The sequence below is a fragment of the Lutra lutra genome, chromosome 8, assembly GCF_902655055.1.
Source record: "Lutra lutra chromosome 8, mLutLut1.2, whole genome shotgun sequence".
Lineage (NCBI taxonomy): Eukaryota > Metazoa > Chordata > Mammalia > Carnivora > Mustelidae > Lutra > Lutra lutra.
The window spans coordinates 99,392,101-99,412,107 of NC_062285.1; the positions used below are offsets into that span (position 1 = coordinate 99,392,101).

General features: G+C 37.9%; 1 protein-coding gene across 1 annotated transcript in view; it reads left to right on the forward strand.

Annotated features, from left to right (window-relative positions):
- The window catches only part of TRHDE (thyrotropin releasing hormone degrading enzyme), a 372,234-nt gene that overhangs the window by 184,600 nt on the left and 167,627 nt on the right, over positions 1–20,007 (forward strand). The window contains exons 4-5 of the mRNA XM_047743059.1: positions 10,521–10,675; positions 13,881–13,994. Of these exons, the coding sequence (XP_047599015.1) occupies positions 10,521–10,675; positions 13,881–13,994 (269 nt within the window). The remainder of the gene's footprint in view (positions 1–10,520; positions 10,676–13,880; positions 13,995–20,007) is intronic.

A 20,007-nucleotide genomic window follows, 5' to 3' on the forward strand; every position in this document is an offset into this window, starting at 1 on the left:
GAAAATGCATCATAAATGAAACCTTAATAAAGAGCAACTTTTACTTTCAACCTACATTCTCTTAGATAACAACTCGTCTTTGTTATATAACAAGCATTAGTCAATTTGGCCTGTTACCAAATGATGAGGATAGGGGTCATTCAGTGTGTGTTCGATGTTTATACCTAATCATTCCCATTAAAGCAAAGACCAATGAGTTTGGAAAGTGCTTGAAAGAAGATGCAAAATATGATGATGGAAATTGGAAGTAGAGCTAATTTAAAAAATTAAATGGGTGAGAAAATGACAAATATTCCTTGTGCATATAGGATAAGTCCTTTGGCATAGAAATTCTTTTTCAAGGGAAAAGGAAATTAAGCAACACATGAAAAGCATTCCTCCTTTGCAATTGACAGTAATCAGTAAGTGTCGAAAAAAAGTGATTGCAGAAATGAAAAAAAAAAATCTTATGAATATGTGGCAGGAGGATCAGCAAAAACATAGACTGCATATTATGGCCTAATGCTACTTTGGGAAAATGCTAGGAATTTGAGAACTTAAATGCTAAGCTGGTGAATACAAGTGGTACTGATGAAAATTCTGTTATAGGCCAAAAGGTGTAGCTGAAACTAGCCTTTTTTTGATAGAAAGACGCCCCACTAGAAAGTCCATCAGGAGAAAGTGTGTTTTGTTTTAAGCTTTGAAGGACGGATTCACTCTTAAATTTGGTGGAATGTACCCAGGGAAGGGCAAAGCTTAAACTCCTCTTTGTCAAATGATCTTAAAAACACTGGTTTAGGACCTAACCACTTTGTGAGTAAAAAAAACAAAAAGCAAAACTTCAGAATTTACAATTGGGAGGAAGAAAAGAAGTTGGTTGTTCTCATTTTATAAATACCAGTAATCGGGCACCTGGGTGGCTCAGTGGGTTAAGCCTCTGCCTTCGGCTCAGGTCATGATCTCAGGGTCCTGGGATTGAGCCCCACATCGGGCTCTCTGCTCATTGGGGAGCCTGCTTCCCCCTCTCTCTCTGCCTGCCTCTTTGCCTACTTGTGATCTCTGTCTATCAAATAAATAAATCTTTGAAAAAAAAAATAAATACCGGTAATAGGTGACTTCTGTGAACTTGTTCATATTACTATTTCAAATACAACTTATATTTCTACTAGTCACATATGGTAATTGTCAGAGCAAGGAGTTTTATTTTTTATACTTAAGCATTAATGCATATCTATATAGTATCTTGAGCAAGTGCTGGTCATGGCATAATCAAAATATAACATTTGTTTTTACCTGCTATACCTTTAAAATGTACTTAGGATCCCTGGATGATAATATGGAAATGTCCTATGATGTAGTCTCTTTTGTTTTGTTTTCTTATTTGTACATAGGTCCTATATGGCTTTAACATAAAATCTCAATTCAGAATTTAAAATTCAGGAATTAAAATGCCTGATGTAACATTAGCCAACACTTCATCTTTGTTCAAAGATAAGATTTTTCCTCTTCCAAGCTAAAGCCTGTGATGCATTCAATTCCCCCAAGTGGGGGTGAGCTGGAAAGATCCCAACTAGTGATAGCCTTGATTTATCAGGGTTTGTACTGCATACTAACTGCTTCCATTGCACCATCTCATTTAATCTGCATGACAACAGGGAAGGTACCATTAATATCCCCATTTTATCCATGAGGAATGGAACCTGGGAGAGATTAAACCATGTGTTCCAAGTCCTCCAGCTTGTAAGTGTTGGACCTGGGTTTGGATCCCAGACAGTGAAGACTCAAAGTCCCAACGTTTAACTGTTATATTTGCTATCCTCTGCAAGAAGGCCTGTGCAGCAGAGCTGGAAAGAGAACTTGGGCTGTGATTGAGATGCTGTTAAAGAATGGAGGACAGTGTTGGAGGGGGGTGTGATTTATTGGGTGACGTGCAGCAGGACACAGAAGGAAGAATTAGGTCAGAAGTTGGGGATTTGAGAGCAAGATGGATTTGGGTGGAAATCCATCTGGACTCTCCAGGGCAGAGTCCAGAACGCTTCTGTGAATCTGGAGGGTGTGCTTCTGAGTGCTCCTTGGTGGAAGAGTTTAAAGAAGCAGCAGAACACTTCACATGCCAGAGAACCATGGGCCTGCGGACCAGAATTGCAGAATTTAATGCTCTTTCTTAGATGGGTACTGGTAATGGTTATGTACCTGTTTGGCTCATAATACCAGCAAAACCAGTTGTAAGATATATTCAGCATGACTCGTCATCACAAGGAAAATGATTCATTTATTTTGCAGTACGTTCTTGGACATCAGCCATGTTCTTGGCACTGCTGGGCCCTGGAAATGCAGTGATTGAAATAAAAAGTGACTTGCCTTTATGGAGGTGAAATTCAGTTGGTTTGGGGTTCCAGCTTCGATGCTGTCTCCCCAGAGAGGCTTTTCCTTGTCACTCACTCTGACTGGGAAGTATCCTCCCTACAACCCCATATTTTTTTACAACCCCATATTTTTTAACATCTCCTGTGTTATTTTCATTATAGTACCAATCTTAATCTCTTATTGTTTTATTTATCTGAGTATTCTTTGGCTCCTTACCCACCCTCCCCCTCCACTGACCTTCAGCCCAAAAGCTGGAATGTGAGTTCCATGGGAGCCAGGTCATTGTCAGACTCCTGTCCTGAGGCAGAGTAAGGACTCAGCAAACTTTGTGAATGACTGGATGAATGGACAAAATATACTGCACATATAGGGAAAATAAGAAAGATTACTCCTGTGAGAAAGCCTTATGGATTTTTCCCCATCGTGAGACCAAAACTTCTAGGATTAATGTCTGGCGCCTTAGATTTTCTGAGCAGAAAATCGCACACCCAAACCGGGACCACTGCTGTTCGGGAAAGAGCCACTTCCTCTGGTCATACTCCGGACTTGGCAGGGGCTCTGTCCTCTGCTCAGGTCTGGAGGGATTGGTCCCTGAGGTGATGCTCTTGAGTTGCAGGGTGTCCGACTTCTTTCTTTGGTATTTAACTCTTATCTTCCAGGACTTTCTTCTATCCCTATTCAGGCTCAAGTTTGAAATATGGGTCATTGTGAGTTCTGATCTTAACCAGGACTCTCTTACTACTCTCAAAATGTTTAGATAAATAAATGGATGGCAAATGCAAAATGAATTGACAAGTTTGCATGTGGATAATCGAAGCCAGAATTGGCTGGTGAAGAAAATATTGCTGAGGAGAGCCAGGACTTTAGGGAGTCTGACTTAGGCAAAAGGGAAAGTGTCAAGAGAGAGAGCAAGACAATAGACAAGTACTTCAAAGTCACGTTTCAAATGATATCTCCTTTACTCTTAGAACATGGAGTGCAAACGCAATACTGTGGCAGAAAGTATCTGAGCTGAAGGACACTAGGGCTTGGATGTGCCCAGAGTTAGAGCCAATACAACTTCTTCTAGATGCCGACCTACAATGATCTGTAAGTCCAGAATCTGACCACAGCATAGAGAGGCCAAATATCCCACACTTTTTCTGCTAGTGGTTGTTTAATTATGTAGAGTGCATTAGAGTAGATATTTACAAAGTCATGCATCAAAACACTGCCACTAATGCTGGAGACCATTTAGGTTTGTATGTATTATTAGACCCTATTTGGTGATTCTTTGGATCTTTCCACATAGTTTCAGTGTTCCTCTTAGCATAGTGTTGTCAGGGTAGTAGGACATTTTCCCTGGTGATTGACTTTGCTTCAGAGTGCAGAGGAGGAAGTTGCAAGGTTATCTTTAGGTTTAGGCTAGATTAATGGGAGCGATCTATTCCAGAAGGAATAGTACACTGGGGAGCTATCAAATAACAGTCTACCACAAAGACGTTTCCATATTTTCCTCTGGAGCTCAAAGAGGGCTTCTGTGCATGTAGGAGGTGACAGATGACATTGGAGTGGGTGAGAACATTCAAAGAAAACTAGTTCAATGGGTTAAAAAGAAAACCAACACAAAACAACTCACAGATGGAAATCTTAGGAGCTTTGATTTTCAAAAGCCAGGATGACGAAATAGAAACAAACAAGCAACAAAAATAAGATAGGCTAATCTCAGAAGTGGAGGAGAAACATCAATATCCTGTTATGACAGATCCCGACCAACAAACAGTATGATAATTCTCAATAATATCAAGCAAATAAGAACTGAGAAGTGTCCATAGGATTCTGTGATTTTAGTTAGCAAGAGCTGTTTTGACAGTGTTAAAGGTAGAAGGCAAATTATAGTGCATTGAAGGGATCAAGTAGAGAAAGTCAGATTTTTATGTTAATGTATGTAATTGCATTCACTAGAATTATACGAATATTTGCTATCTGTCTATAGTTTTTAAAGCTGTAGTAATTAATTGGAAACAGAGTCCTATGCATAATTTTATCCAGGATTTTCTTTGAATTTCCAAGTAAATTAAATTCTGAAACATTTGAATTTTCTTCTGTTTTCAGGGCATATTAAAGAGGATGGTTGCACATTTTAATGGATGTAGCCTCATGACAAATTTATTTTTGTAAAAATTGAAATAACCTAATTCATTGTGAATAAATCTTAACAACTTCAAAGTTAAGCAAAAGAATATTTCAGTGGTGCCTGGGTAGCTCAGTGGGTAAAGAGTCTGCCTTCGGCTCAGGTCATGATCTCAGGGTCCTGGGATTGAGCCCCATATCGGGCTCTTTGCTCAGCAGGCAGTCTGCTTCCCCCGCCCTCTGCCTGCCTCTCTGCCTACTTGTGATCTCTGGTCTGTAAAATAAATACATAAAGTCTAAAAAAAAAAGAATATTTCAACTTACTGAAGGTACTTTTTTAAAAAACATCTTCATTGAGGTATAGTAAGTGCAGTAACTACCCACATTTAAAGTGTACAGTTTGATTTTTTAAGATGTGTATATACCCATGAAATCATCACCCTAATGAGCATATCCTTCACTCCTAAAAATTTCCTGTTGCAATCTTTTTTAACATTTAACATTTAACATTTTAACATCTCCCATCTTTGTCCCCAGGAGACCACTGATCTGCTTTTTGACACTGTAGGTCAGTTTGCATTTTCTAGAATTTCATATAAATGCGTGATTCATTATGTATGTATGTATGTGTGTGTGTGTGTGTGTATATATATATACATATATATATATATATGTATATATATATACTCCTTTTTACTCAGTATAGCTATTTCAGGATTCAACTTTGCTATGTATATTGATAAGTTCATGTCTTCTTATTGCTAAATAGAAATTTGTTGATGTACCACAGTATCTACTTGCTGATAGACATTTGATTTATTTCTAGTTTTTGGCTATTGGAAGTAAAAGTGTTAAGAATATTTGTGTATCAGTGTTTATATGGATATATGCTTCACAAAAGCATTCTTTTTTTATGATTTATCTATTTATTTGAGAGAGTATGTGAGCAAGTGGGGGGAGGGGCAGAGAGAGAGAAACTCAAGTAAACTCCCCGCAGTTTGGAGAGCCTGACTCGGGGCTCAGTCCCATGACCCATGAGATCATGACCTGAGCCAAAATCATGAGTCATATGCTCAACTCACTGAGCCACCCAGATGCTCCACAAATATTCTTAAAATGTAAAACTATATACAAATATAAAAATATTAAGAGTCCTTAAGTTATAAAGGCACGTAGCAGAGAGGCCCAGTTAAAATATCTTTCAGTAGTTGTTAGAACAAAATCCAGTTTTCTTTGGTATTTTGTTACAAGGTTATTATATGCATAGTAGCATAATCTGATTTTTTTAGTTCCACGTTTAACCCCTTTCTGCTATCCATAGACATGGTTCCCTATATCTATTGTAAGACCTTTCTGTGTCTGTGAAGCTGCCTCCTATTACTGATGCTTCTGTGTTTTACTCTGTTCTCCATCACTTTTTCAGAGTCTAGCTCCATTTGCTGAAGAGTTCTTGTCTGGTTGATGTATAGCCTTATTACTCAGGCCTGACTTCTGTGCCCTTGGAAGTCTGGAAACCAATAGGTAACCTGCTGACTGTTTAGATTACCATTAGTGGTTTCTTTGGCACCAACCTTTAACTGACCCCTCACTGTACCTACTTATGCTGCTAGTTAGGCTCTTGCTGTCTGATGATTGCCCCCTAAGTGTACCTTCCTACTTATCACCTAGAGTCCCCATCAGGCTCAAGTCAGGAATCTTCTCTCTGTGCCAGTTGAGCCAATCCAGTGTGTGGATTGATCTGCTCACTTATTTTTGGGGACCTGACTACTCTCAACTCTTGAAGAACTCCAGCATGCAGAACTGCCTCTGTTTTCAACAGGCGTGGCTCCAAAGGATTGTTCATAAGTTCACGTGTGTCCCTTCAAGAAAATGACCCCAGATGGGTTACTGCTGTTGCCATCTGCTGGTGGCAGACAGAGTTGGCACCGGGTGGGTCTCTTGCCTAGTTTGGTCATATTTAGGGAAGGTCTCAAATTAAAATCTTACATAGAAGAATGTCTACCTATGATGTATTTGCCATTTGTTCTCTTTTATTGCTTTCAGCCACGTTGACCTTCTTCCTGTTTGTCCAATATACTCACCTCATTTCCCATTTCATGTCCTCCTTAGGACCTTTACATTTGTTGTCCCTTCTTAGAACACACTTCAACAAGTCTTTGGATGGCTGGGTTCAAACATTATTCACACCTCAGGTGAAATGTGATTACTTCACGAGGCCTGCCTTGACCGCACTGCACCAACCTCATCCATCAATTACTCTCTTACTCAGTTGTATTTTCTTTGTAGGACTTACTATTCACTGAATTTCTTTCATTCATTTACTATTTGATGATTGACCTCCTCCTCCTGCATGCACCCCATAGGAATGTAAGTGCCATTAGAGCAAGGGGTAAGGAGAACTCGAGGGACAGAACAATTCTTATATTGAGCGAAGGAGATGTTAAATAAATACTTATGTCCATGAATGCAGATGTACCTCTGACTGCCTGTGGAAATCCCATTGGCTTTTGTTGTCCTTCTTAAATAATAACTCTTGGGAACTTCTCCAATGAGACATTTTCACAGCACTTTTTATTCTTTTTTTTTTTTTTTTAAATTTATTTGACAGACAGAGATCACAAGCAGGCAGAGAGGCAGGCAGAGAGAGAGGAAGGAAAGCAGGCTCCCTGCTGAGCAGAGAGCCCGACGTGGGGCTCGATTCCAGGACCCCGGGATCATGACCTGAGCCGAAAGCAGAGGCCTTAACCCACTGAGCCACCCAGGCGCCCCAGCACTTTTTATTCTTTCTGTTCTAATTTTATGCCGTCACGTCCCCATTCTGAGATTAAAATGTAGTGGAAATAGGGATCATACCAATTTATATTCTTATACATCTTAGACTTAAGGACACAGCAAGTGGTGAGAAGATACTCATGAAATGATGAGTACATGACAGTCAACCATATTATAAGACTGCCAGTGATTTTATTCCTTTTCTTATTATGAAATATGTAAAGCATACAGAAAGAAACAGTAATATTACAAATAATATCCATGCACAATCACCTGCTTTAAAAAAATTAATATTAAAATTAATATTAAAGACAGGTTTGAAATCCTTTTGTGACCATCTGCAGTACTGGCAGTATTTGGTCATCTGAATGACCAAATATGTATTTCTCATATACATTTGATATGTATTTCTCAAATGTATCTGGTGTTCCTACCCAGTTTTTGGCTTAGAGCTTCCAAAACCCTTGGAATTTCCTAAGGGTTTGAATGTCTTTGTTATGTTAATGTTGGTATCTTTGTCAGGTTCATGAGGTGACTTTTGGAATCCGCCTAAAGATGGGGGCAGATCTGATCTCAGCTGTGGACCCAATCACATGATTAGGGAGTTGGAACTTTTAGTCCTGTCCTCTGGCCTGCACCTCCTGGGAGGGGAAAAGGGCTGGAGATTGAGGTCAGTTCTCAAAGACCAAAGATTTAGTCAGTTAGGTCTGTGTAACAAAGTCTCTGTAAAAACCCCAAGGGATGGAGTTCAGAGAGCCTCCCTGGTAGTGAACAGAAAGATTTTGGGAGAATGGTGCATTCTAAGAGGGCATGGAAGCTTCATACCCTTTGTCAGTATCTTGCCCTATGCATCACTTCCATCTGGTTGTTCCTGAGTTATATCCTTTTATAATAAACTGGTAATCTAGTAAGTAAAAACATTTTTCCGAGTTCTGTGTGCCTCTCTAGCAAATTAATCAAACCAAAGGAGGTGGTTGTGGGAACCTCTGATTTATAGCCAGTCAATTGGAAATACAGATAACAACCTGGGCTTGTTCCTAGCATCTTAAGTGGGGCTACAGGATGGTCTTGTAGGACCGAACCCTTAACCTGTGGAATCTGGTGCTATCTCTGGGTAGATAGTGGCAGAATTGAGTTGAATTCTCATATTCTCTGGTGTCCAGGAATTGCTTGGTGGTGTGGAAATCCTCTCCAACCCTGTGCTGAAATGGAGTCCATGAACCTAAAAGACTGTCCCTCAACCCCTTTCTGCCCTTTCTTTCCTGAAGCAATCATGATTCTGAATTTGGTGTTCATCATTCCTGTACATGTGTGATTGTATGTGCATTTTGCCACTACTATCTGGGTATGTGTGTGTGAGTGTCCATTTATAACATATGGAATTAGTCTGCTTATTTTTGAGTATCATATAAGGGTCAATTTATACCTTACTTGTTCCCTCAACATTATGTTTTTCAGATTATCCATATTGATTTATATAGGATAAGAATCTAGGGGTAAGATTGCTGTGTAGTATTCCTCTATTTTAACTATTGTATAGTTTCTTTCTCCACTATCTTATTAAAAGGCATTTGATTTTCCCTTTTCATTCTCCTTTTTTTTTTTTCAGATTTTATTTCTTAGAGAGAGAGAGAGAGAGAGCATGAGCAGGGGGGCAAGAGGCAGAGGGAGAGGGAGAAGCAGGCTCCCGGCTGAGCAGGACTAGATCCCAGGACCCCAGGATTATGAACTGAGCCGAAGGCAGATGCTTAACCTTAACTGACTGAGCCACTCAGGCACCCCTCATCTTTCACTCTTAAAAAATAATACTGGGGCGCCTGGGTGGCTCATTGGTTAAGCAACTGCCTTCGGCTTGGGTCATGATCCTGGAGTCCCGGGATCGAGTCCCGCATCGGGCTCCCTGCTTGGCAGGGAGGCTGTTTCTCCCGCTGACCTCTCTCCTCTCATGCTCTCTCTCTCCTCTCAAATAAATAAAATCTTAAAAAAAAAAAAAAAAGCAAAAACGATACTGTAACAAACATTCTTGTGCCATTTTTTTCTCAGCATCCCAGGTAGTTCCTCTAGGGTTATTGGGAGTTGGAGCTTTTGGGTCAGAGACTGAAAACATTATGTTGTGATTAAGAGCAAGGCACTGGAATCGGGCTCCCCGGGTTTGAATCCTCACTCTGCTACTTCCTGGTTTTCCCAAGAAGCTATGAGCAGCAGCTACGTACAGCCCTTGTGAACAAACACACCCTACCCAACCCCTGGCATCACGCGGTCATCTTGGCTTAGGTCCCTTTGGCTCTGGTGGATCCTGCTGGAGCCCGTCTCCCACAGGACTGTAGCTTCACATGCAATGACTGCTTTGCATTTCTGTACCTTTTCTGATCCATGAAGAGGTTTATTTTCAAGCCTGGAGATATTTTTTAGTTTTCCCTTTTAATATTTTATTTATCACTCCTACGTGTTTGGAACCGAGGGAGTACATCAAAGCATGAACTTACTGTGTCACCTTAACCAGAAGTTGATAATACCTCTGCAGCCTTTTAAAATAGGCACACATCTTAGTATCATCTAATCATAGATTTTTGGCGCTGGAAGGGACTTTAGAGATAATGAAGGCCAATAACCTTATTTTATAGGTGAGGGAATTGTGGTCTTGAGAAATTAAGTGATTTACCGAGGTCATATATTTAGTTAATGGTGGAGGGCAGGACCAGAACCAAAGCCTGCGGACTCCCTCAGTAGTCCTTTTGCCAGTTTCCACTATTGCAGTCTTGTCTCTAAGCTGTATTTGCATGCAGCATTTTATTTTTAACAGAACTCAAAAAATACAGGAGCATCTCTGCAATTAGAAAAATGACACATCACACTTTTAAACTGATAGATGTTTTCTCTCCAAAAAATTTGAGGTAAAAGAAAGAGTACAGTATTCACTGCCTTGGGTTGAATATATTTTCATTAGAAGGCACAATACTTTTTGACTCTGTAGATTTCTGCTGCATTTGGTTTCCTTGACTTCCTGAAACTTATTAGGATGGGTCCATCAATAATGGTGCCGATACTTCCAGCCTCCTCCAACACTGGGTCTGAAAATGAACAGTGATGAATGGATATGGCCAGCATGTACAGTGATAGCCTATATTTCTGCTGTCATGTAGAAATGGCAGGTAGTTTAATTTAGAAAAAAAAATTACCGAGAAAGAACAAATATTCCCTCTCATTAGGATTTCTGGACTTTTCTAGGATATGAATTTAGAATCCGATATGTCTTTAAAGCCTTTGGAATTGTTTTATTCTATTTCTAGATCTCTTAGCTGTGCCTAAGCATCCGTACGCTGCTATGGAGAACTGGGGACTAAGTATTTTTGTGGAGCAAAGAATACTGCTGGATCCCAGTGTTTCATCTATTTCTTATTTACTGGATGTCACCATGGTCATTGTTCATGAGATATGTCACCAGGTAGGAGAAAAAGGATCAGGTGTAAGTATGACTGCAAACTATTGAGAATGCAGAATGATTTCAGATACTTAGATTAGGAACTACGTTATTACCCTCCCAATTAAGTTTTAATTAGGTAGAGAGCGCTGTGCCGTTCTTTGCGGAGGGTATGTCATTTTTCTCAGCCGATGGCACAAACAAAAGCAAACACACTGATGATATTGAATAAGCAACTGTCATTCAGTGTAGTTGAGGAGTGGGAGGGAACAGCCACCCAGCAGCCTCTTCTGAGACCCCGTCCAGTCCTGGGTCCTTGTCAACTTTGCTTTATTTCCTTGTGATTATTGGCGTGTATGTATGGTAAGTGCAGCGATGGCAGTGATTTATTGCGTTGCTGCAAGATGCAGCTGAGTTTTGTGTACGTGTCAAAATTTGCTTTTGCTGAAATCAATTTGTTATTCCCTTTTTCCCATCACATAGACACTTAGGAAGTCTTTCACTAACTCAGCCATAGACTCTTTGTTCTCTAGTGATTGATATTTTTTTGTCTTGGCATGTTTAGAAATTCATATGTAAATTAGCCAACTTTGTAGTGAAGCAAAGAAAATTAATTTCATTTTGATTTTATGCAGTTTCTTACAACGAGTGGAAGGTATTACAGAGATTTCGCAATGCTTATTTGAATCTTGATTCTAGTTAAAAAAAAAAAGACAAAACTGAAAATAAATGTTCATGCTAATGGAAAGCAGTACCTCTCCTGGTGGGTATGAATGGTTTTAAATTAAACCACTGGAAATCTCATTGCGATACTGTATGGCTTCTATTTCTTAGGAACCCAAAACCTTTTTAAAAAGATGGAAAAACTCAAGAAGGAATTATGTGGAAAATGCTGTCAGCAAAAGAAAGTGAAGTGCTAAATGCTAATGCAGGAACACTGACTTAATGATAAATTGGTTCAGGCCATGAGGCCATTTCCCTCAATGCCAGCCTTCCGCAAGTACACCTCTATGATGTTTCTGTCTGTCCTGCTGGCCAGGTCAGGCCTGTGTCCCTTGCCCCAGAGATGTAAGGGGATCCATTGCACAGATAATCAGGGCTCCTCCAACATGCTGAAGAGGAGGCTTTCCAATGAAACACAGTAATTCTTGGAGGCATAAGCAGCTTCCTTTTTGCAGATTTCTAGAAACAGTTTACTAATATAGTCTGTTGAAATAAAAGTACATTGATGATGTTATCTTTGTTCCTAGAACTGGATTTTATTTGTTCTATATTCTATGTTACTTTCCTGTTATAACTTATTGGTGCTAGGCTACTTACCATGAGAAGATGGACCAAAAGCTGGGAAAAACAGAATTTCCATTCTCATTACCAAGTTATTTTCTGCATTACCCTCTCTTCTCACTTATGCATTGTCATGATTTTCAAGACAGGCTCTCAGTTTAAAGGAGAAACATCCATTTTTTTTTTTTAAAGATTTTATTTATTTATTTGACAGAGAGAGATCACAAGCAGATGGAGAGGCAGGCAGAGAGAGAGAGAGGGAAGCAGGATCTCCGCCGAGCAGAGAACCCGATACGGGACTCGATCCCAGGACCCCGAGATCATGACCTGAGCCGAAGGCAGTGGCTTAACCCACTGAGCCACCCAGGCGCCCCAGAAACATCCATTTTTGATTAAGAATAAAAGTGATTTTAAATATCATTTATCTTGTGGTCATTAATGTTGAGTTATTGCTTATTTGTATTTTAGTTTGAGATCCTTTTGAGTAACTGATTCTTTATTATCTATACTGAAACCCTCAGTCACCAAGCTCTTTCCTGGAGCTCCTAAAGCTATACCTAACCTGATAACTGTTCTTTTTCTCCTTCAGTTTCTTAAATATCTTGTTCCCACTTAGGCTCTTCACACTAAGTGTTGCTTACATCTGCCTGGAATATTCTTCCCAAGGCTTTCTCCTGACCGGTTCCTTTTTATCGTTAAAGTCTAGGCTCAACTGTCAATGGCTTAGAGAGAGCGTTTTTCCTTTGACAGGCAAGAGTGGCTCTTCCCCCATTCCTGTCACATTTTATTAGGATTTGAAATTGTGTTGTTCATCTGCTTATATATTTTTTATTTTGTACCTTACCTCATTACTCCTGTCTCCAAAATAAAGCGTCAGCTGTACAAGAAGGGACATTTCCTAACTTTTCATCATCACACCCAAGGTCCCCAGGATCACTCTAAGCATATAATGTTTTTGTTTTTATTTTTAATGGAAAAAAGGATTTCTTTAACTTTTTGCTGAACTAAGCAAGGATTTCAGAGTGGCGCATCATGCGTTAATTAAAACACCAGTTAACAATGACAACATTATTGGGACATCTTGGTGGCTCTGTCAGTTAAGCATCCAACTCTTGGTTTCAGCTCAGGTCATGAGTCTTGAGAGCAAGCCCTGTGTCCAGCTCCAGGCTGGGCATGGAGCCTGCATAAGATTTGCTGTCTCCTTCTCCCTTTGCTTCTCCCCCCCACTAGCTTTCTCTCTCTCTCTCAAAATAAATAAATAATAAATAAATAAATAAATAAAAATAAAAATAAGACATTATTTTTCATGAAGGGATTTTAGAGATTTTTTTTTGGTCCAGCCTTTTGTTATCACAAGATCATAGAGAGATTGAAGGTCCTCAGTTTCTTCAATCAGCCCATGTCTTCTTTGAGTTGTCTGTGCTGTTGGAAGGCAATGCTTCAATACCTCCTGTGATGAGTAGCTCACCACTTGAGGCAGTATTCTCCATCTTTGGCCATCTCATTCCATTAGAGGGTCTCCTATATTTTCAGCAGACATCTACCAACCCTGATTTCCATCCGTTAGTCCTTATTTGTACCTTGTAGGGCCACAAGACACAAGTTTCTTTGTCTTCTGTGTACTAGGCCTCCAAATATTTGAAAATAGCTATCATCAGTTTTTTCTCCTGAGTTTTTTCTTCTCCAGGTTAAAAATACTCTTTTTGTATTCTTGATCATTATGTTTTTGTTCTTCCCTGAATACATTTACCAAAAAACCCCCACAAAAACAAAAACAAAAAACTCATGTCACCAAGTGATTGAACAAATCAGTAGTCTTGCCACAATACATTTTAAGATCATGAATTCCAGTTATGATAGTCATAGTTTAATACATTCAATTTTAGATGAAATAATTCTGGGATAAATTTGATTTGATCTGATCTCATTCATTTTTCAATTGCAGTGGTTTGGTGACCTTGTGACTCCAGTATGGTGGGAAGATGTGTGGCTGAAGGAAGGTTTTGCTCACTACTTTGAATTTGTTGGCACAGATTACCTCTACCCTGGCTGGAATATGGTAGGTGCACTTTTTTTAGTTGTTTGGACTTCCTAGCGAAAGGTTGGTCTCATATTATATTATCTTTATCTTATATAATCATTATATTATATTATATTAGCATTATATTATTATTAGAGCTTATATTTGTATCTTACCTCATTCCTCCTGTCTCCACAATAAAGGTTATATTTCATTAGAGCTTATATTATCATTAGAGCTTATATTATCATTAGAGGTGACTGAAAATACCCTCTGGAGAAATCACATGCCCATAAAGAAAAAGTAACCAAAATTTAAATTTAACTTAAATTGGAAGAATTCCAAAAGACTTCTGTTTTATTTATTAGAACTGAATAGAGTTTAATTGGGTATAAGTTGATTTCAAAATGGTATAGCTTTTCTTATAGAAATATCTTAAATTGTTGCATTTGAGAACAAAGGAAAATTCTTTAAGATGGAAAAGGTAACAGTAGTTAATAAGTAATATTTTAAGTATAAAGAGTATTTCAGTATATATAAAAATGAGACCTTAATATTTTTTCATTGTGACTAATATTTGCTTATTTATAAAATACATTATAGTTGTAGATATGCTTCAGGATCAAATAACTTAGTAAGATGTCATTAACTTCATGAGGAGTTATGCACGTTATACCTGTACGCTAAGAATGTATCTGTCTGAGGTTGCCTGGGTGGCTCAGTCATTAAACATCTGCCTTGGGCTCAGGTCATGTTCCCAGGGTCTTGGGATTGAGCTCCACACTGGGATCCCTGCTTGATGGGAACCCTGCTTCTCCCTCTCCCACTCCCCCTCCTTGGGTTCCCTCTCTCGGTGTCTCTCTCCTGTCAAATAAATAAGTAAAACCTTTAAGAAAAAAAGCCCCCAAAATGTATCTGTCTGAACCTGAAGTCGGATTGTTGTCCTTTAAGCAATGACGGTTCTAGAACATACTAAAAGAAAAAGTGGGGGGAAGGCATGGTTTTTATGTGTCTTTTAATATAAGGTTTTCATTTTATATATGCTTTTGTTAATCAGTAAATAACTATGTTATTATTAAATGAAACCCAGGATGTATGTTGTTTTGGAACTTGAATTTTAAATTTAATTTAAGTGATACTGTGTAAAAGTTGCCAAGTACTAACATTTGTTGGCTTCCAGAAGCTCATATCTCACCCGCGATATAGCATAAACAATAACATATATTTATTTTACTTTGCTGTTTTTTGATGTTTAAATTATTAATAGTGATTATCTAATTATCTGTCATAATTATGAGTATGTTTTGAAGAGTTAAACCAAGGTGAAATATGAAGGTCTCTGTAAGTCATGATATAACTACTTTATCATCAGTTCAGCCAACTTCTGCTGCATAAAAATAATGTGATCTTACAAATCTCACAGAGGAACCATGACAATAGTAATATCATATTGATATGTTTTCATTATGTTCATGCAGTTTTTGTCCTTATTTTGTAAAAGCAACATGGGTCATTTCCTCAAACAGTGAGATATTTTTACTTAACCCTCTGTAACTAGGTGCGTCTGCATATATGACACGATTCTAAAAATCGTACCGCTTTTTCATGGCAGTGAAAATGCCTTTAAAGAACTTTAAAGAAAAATCACCAATACTGAAATACTATTAATTATTTAAAGTATTCTTGTAACAAATGTGAAATTTTAAAACCAGAATGTTTAAAGATATTGAAAATATTCCCCAAGTTCCTCCAAATATCTTTTGATTTTTACATGACTTTTAACCAACTTTGTTTAAAATTTTCATTATGCTGTGGATTATTACTGATTTGCAATTTCATTATGTTTCAATATTAAAAAAATGACCTAAATACAAGTGACATGCTACTCATATAGGTAAGCTTTTTTTTTTTTTTTAAAGTTCATTCAGCTATCTATTGTAAAACCCCTTCTAGTCATCATTATGAAAAATACATCTTGGATTAAAAAGTAATCAACAGAATTATACATGGGCTGAAAACTGACAGCCTTTGTTGGCTCTGGCATGGCAATATATCCCAAGTCTCAATGTCTTTATACTGATTTTGTCTCTGAATAATTTTTTTGTGCTCTTTCATCATTTTTATCAGTTAAGTTATAAATGTAGGCCTTCTGGAGAACATATTTATAAGACGTATTGCAAATGAACATAAAGTATAAATAACCCACCTGGGACTTTGTTTTTAATAGAATACAGACCATGAACTGAAAGTATAAGAACCCTGGGGTGGTAAGATACAAGATTTTTATTTCCTATAAATCCATATTTCATAATTAAGAAATGAGAATTAATGATGTTATAAGTACAGTGATATAGGAAGCTCACCTTATTAAACTAATAAATGGAAGAATAAAATCCATTACAGTTAATTAGGCAACAGTGAGGAGGTACAGGTCTTATCATGATGTCTCTTTATGTTCAGATTGTAAAGATTATAAACACTTTCTGATCTCTGATTGCTTTTGCTTTTTGGTAGCTATATTTAGAATACCTCATTGTACTAAATTCAAAAAACCTATGAGAAGAAATTATAAACAAATTGCTCCTCTCTATATCATTAATATCTTCTTTGCAAACAAAATTTTAAGAGTAAGTTAGCCCCATAGATAAGAGGATATTAAGTAACTTTCAGGCTCTGCCAGCACTATTTTTCATAATGGCATCAGCAGGAGTGGAAGAAATACTAGAAAGAATAAGAGTGACGGCTGCGTCAGCAGTAACTCATACTGTTGTGATATGTGCAAAAGCTTACCTAGGAGTGCAGGGCTGGGCCTTCGCTAGAGCTTAGCCTAAAATAGAAAAATCAGAAGTCAGACTCATTTCAGGAGTAAAGGAATTCAGGAAGCTGACCCCTTTTGTCTCTAATCTCAAAAACAGTGCTTTTATCATTTTTACACACCAAGTCTAGAGCCCTAAAGTACAATTTCAATTTGCTACGGTGATTGTTACGACAAACTACCTTTAATGGAATAGCAATAAAGAAGCCCGGAATTACATAATCTTGTCAAGGAAGTCCTTGTTCTGATTTAGGCCAGTATATTTGCTTAGTCTGCTTAATTAGTTAGTAAAATCTTAGATTGTGCATGTGTGTGTGTGTGTTCAGAGCCAGTTGCTGATACAGAAGTAATCAGTTTTTATATTAGAAACACTCCATGGAATAAAAGCTGTTACGATAGTTTTGTTCCCAACAAACCAATCAAGTTTACCATTTTATAGATATGGGCCTTTACAGGTGCTATGATGGAAGGACCGGGGAATGGACTGGATAGAAGAAATTCAGATTCCAGGAAAGGTGTTTCACCACTCTGACTGTTTCTTATCATTTGAAAAATGGGGGCAATTGTCCTGACGTATCACGCTCGCAGGATTTTTGTGAAGATAAAATAACTTGCAAGGTCTTTGAAATGTATGAGCCACTATACAAATATGAGTCGGCATCACGTACCTGGAAAATAAATGCTCCATTAGAAAGGGGCATTGATTTTGTATATAGATGCCCTAACATTTCCAAGCCCAGTCATCTGTTTTGACACCCTAGATTTATAACAATTATGTAGAGATTACAAAATAATTTTTATAATCCTTGTACCTGGACTCAGTCTCACCAAATCAATTCTTATCTATACTGGCAATGTGGATTCTTCTGTAGGAACATATGCCTTGTATAATATTTCATTCATCAAACAGAAGTGTCAAGATCATCAGAAGCAACTACTTCAGCTCAGGGCTAAGGATGCATTTCAGGGGCATGTAGTCCTTTTGCTTGACGCTATTTCATCAGAGTTGGCTGATAGTGACAATGTTATTGGATGGATCAAGTTACAGTATGATAGCGATGGCAGTTGTATTAAATCTCACTATGTTCCCTGGAACGGGAGGAAAAAAAGGGAAGACTCACTCAACATAGTTACTATTCTTCAATAATTCTTGACCATTTTAATGTGAAATAAACTCTGATAAAGGACTTTTAGTACAAGGAAAGTATGCATGCTAAAATGCTACTTTGAACTCCTTATTTTATAGGCCTAGGGCTGATGCAGGCCAAATCAAATCTCCTCTGTAGATAGCATACGTTTTCATTATAGTTTGTATCTATATTGTAGACATGTCCTTTAGTTTCCTGAATATAGCATTATAAAGATGTGCTTCTATAATGAGAATTATTAAACATGAGTGTATGTTCCTTTGTTAAATGAATTGGGATTCTCTGGAGCTGCACACGGCAATAACTTTGTATGCTGATAAAGTCTGCAGACTGGGAATTCTCCCTAAATTTTTATGAGGACACATACCTGGGCATAAAGATAACTATTAATGGAGAATCATGCAACTAGATTTCATTATGCTAAATACTTAAGATAATCTTAAATTGTATTGCCCAAAACCTTGAGAAGTGTCTCAGTTGTCTCTGTCCTGGATAGGGCTGAAATAGTAAAAATGAATTCTGCCATTAGACTTAGTATCATTTTAATGTGCTCCAACAAAAATTGCCTGCCTAAGTTAACAGGCACTGCGATAAAATTATCTTTCCTTTTTAAATTATTTTATTTTTACTCAAAAAGAAGTTGAGAAATCATTGATGAACTGAAATAGAGTTGATTGAGTTCAATGTTTTTTCCAGTTTAAAAGTAAAGATAAACTGCTTCAGCATTCCAAATAATAATATACACTCTACCAGTTTGGGCGGAACAGAAAGGTAGAAAGAAAACATCTTGGTTTTGGTTAATATTTTACTGGTTCAGGTCTTTGTTTCTCAATTCCATACTTAACTTAATGTCTGTAGGGAAAAGTTCTTTGGCGTTCTTTTTAAAATTAGTTAATAGACATTTCAATAATAGTTGGTATATTGATGCTATAGTCTGTACTTCATCAGTATCAAAGTGTATTTGCCCAGTAGGTCTATGGGGTCACAGATAGATCACTTGGAAATTAAATATGTATTTTAGAATCTTACTTTACAAATACTGAGTATCAAATGAATGTATGTTATATATATTCATGATTTTTCATATAGTTGTATTTGTCTCTTATGATCAAAATCCACATTATAATATTCTTTCTACTCCTGAGAAGCCAGTAAATTAGATGACCCAATTGTTTTCAACTGGTCAATGATATTTTTTTTTTTCAAATGACTAACACATATTGGATGTGAAAAATTTAAAGGATTCTTATGACTAGTTCCATGGGGCTATGGTCTTTTTGATCCTCTTCAGTAGCTTAGTGGTGACATTTACATTGAAAGGCTAGAAGGAAGGTGGAAGGAGGGTCTACTTGTGTCTCTTGGGGGACCACAGCCTTCAAAATGGCTCTTGTCTCCTGCTTTCCCTTTGCTCTTCCCTCCTCCCCATTTCTGCAAGCCAGTTCTCTGATGAAGACATAGATTTTTTATTTAAAGAATAGAAAATACTTTTTTTTTTCCCCCTCATTAGAGTGGAACTGGTGAGCTGTAGCTCTCTCTTCTGGGAGGAAGAGTTGCTTTTTCCTTAACATTTGTGATCAGAGAAGTTTGGGGCATTGGTGGACAGTAGGTTTGTAACAAAGAAACAAAGTGCACAGAGGAAGTAAGAGCTGCAGTGAGGACAGTAGCCGATGCCCTTGAAGGAAAGAGTCTCGTCCTCCGTATCTGAAATCTGAGTAAACATTGAGGGAGTTCCCAGTGCACTGAGGGTTAGACCAAAGAGTGTACAAATTGGGCTCATCCAAAAAGGACGTCAGTGTTAGGAAGTAGGCCAGAGATTTGGGTTCTAACCATCTCTGGCTGAAGAGACACAAAGAATCTCTAGCAGAAATAGCAGTGAAAACAGGAACTAGGCCAATTATACTAACACGTGACAATACTTCTCACTAAGGCTACTATAATAAAAAATTGTGTTTACATTTTCTCTCATTTCAGGGCTAATTCTGTGCTTTTTACAAAACATGTTAATGATGGGCCAGTAGCCCTGTTAAGGGCATCTCTTCACAAAAGGGATGAAAAAGGCTGAGCAGTCATTTATTTATTGTGAAACCAC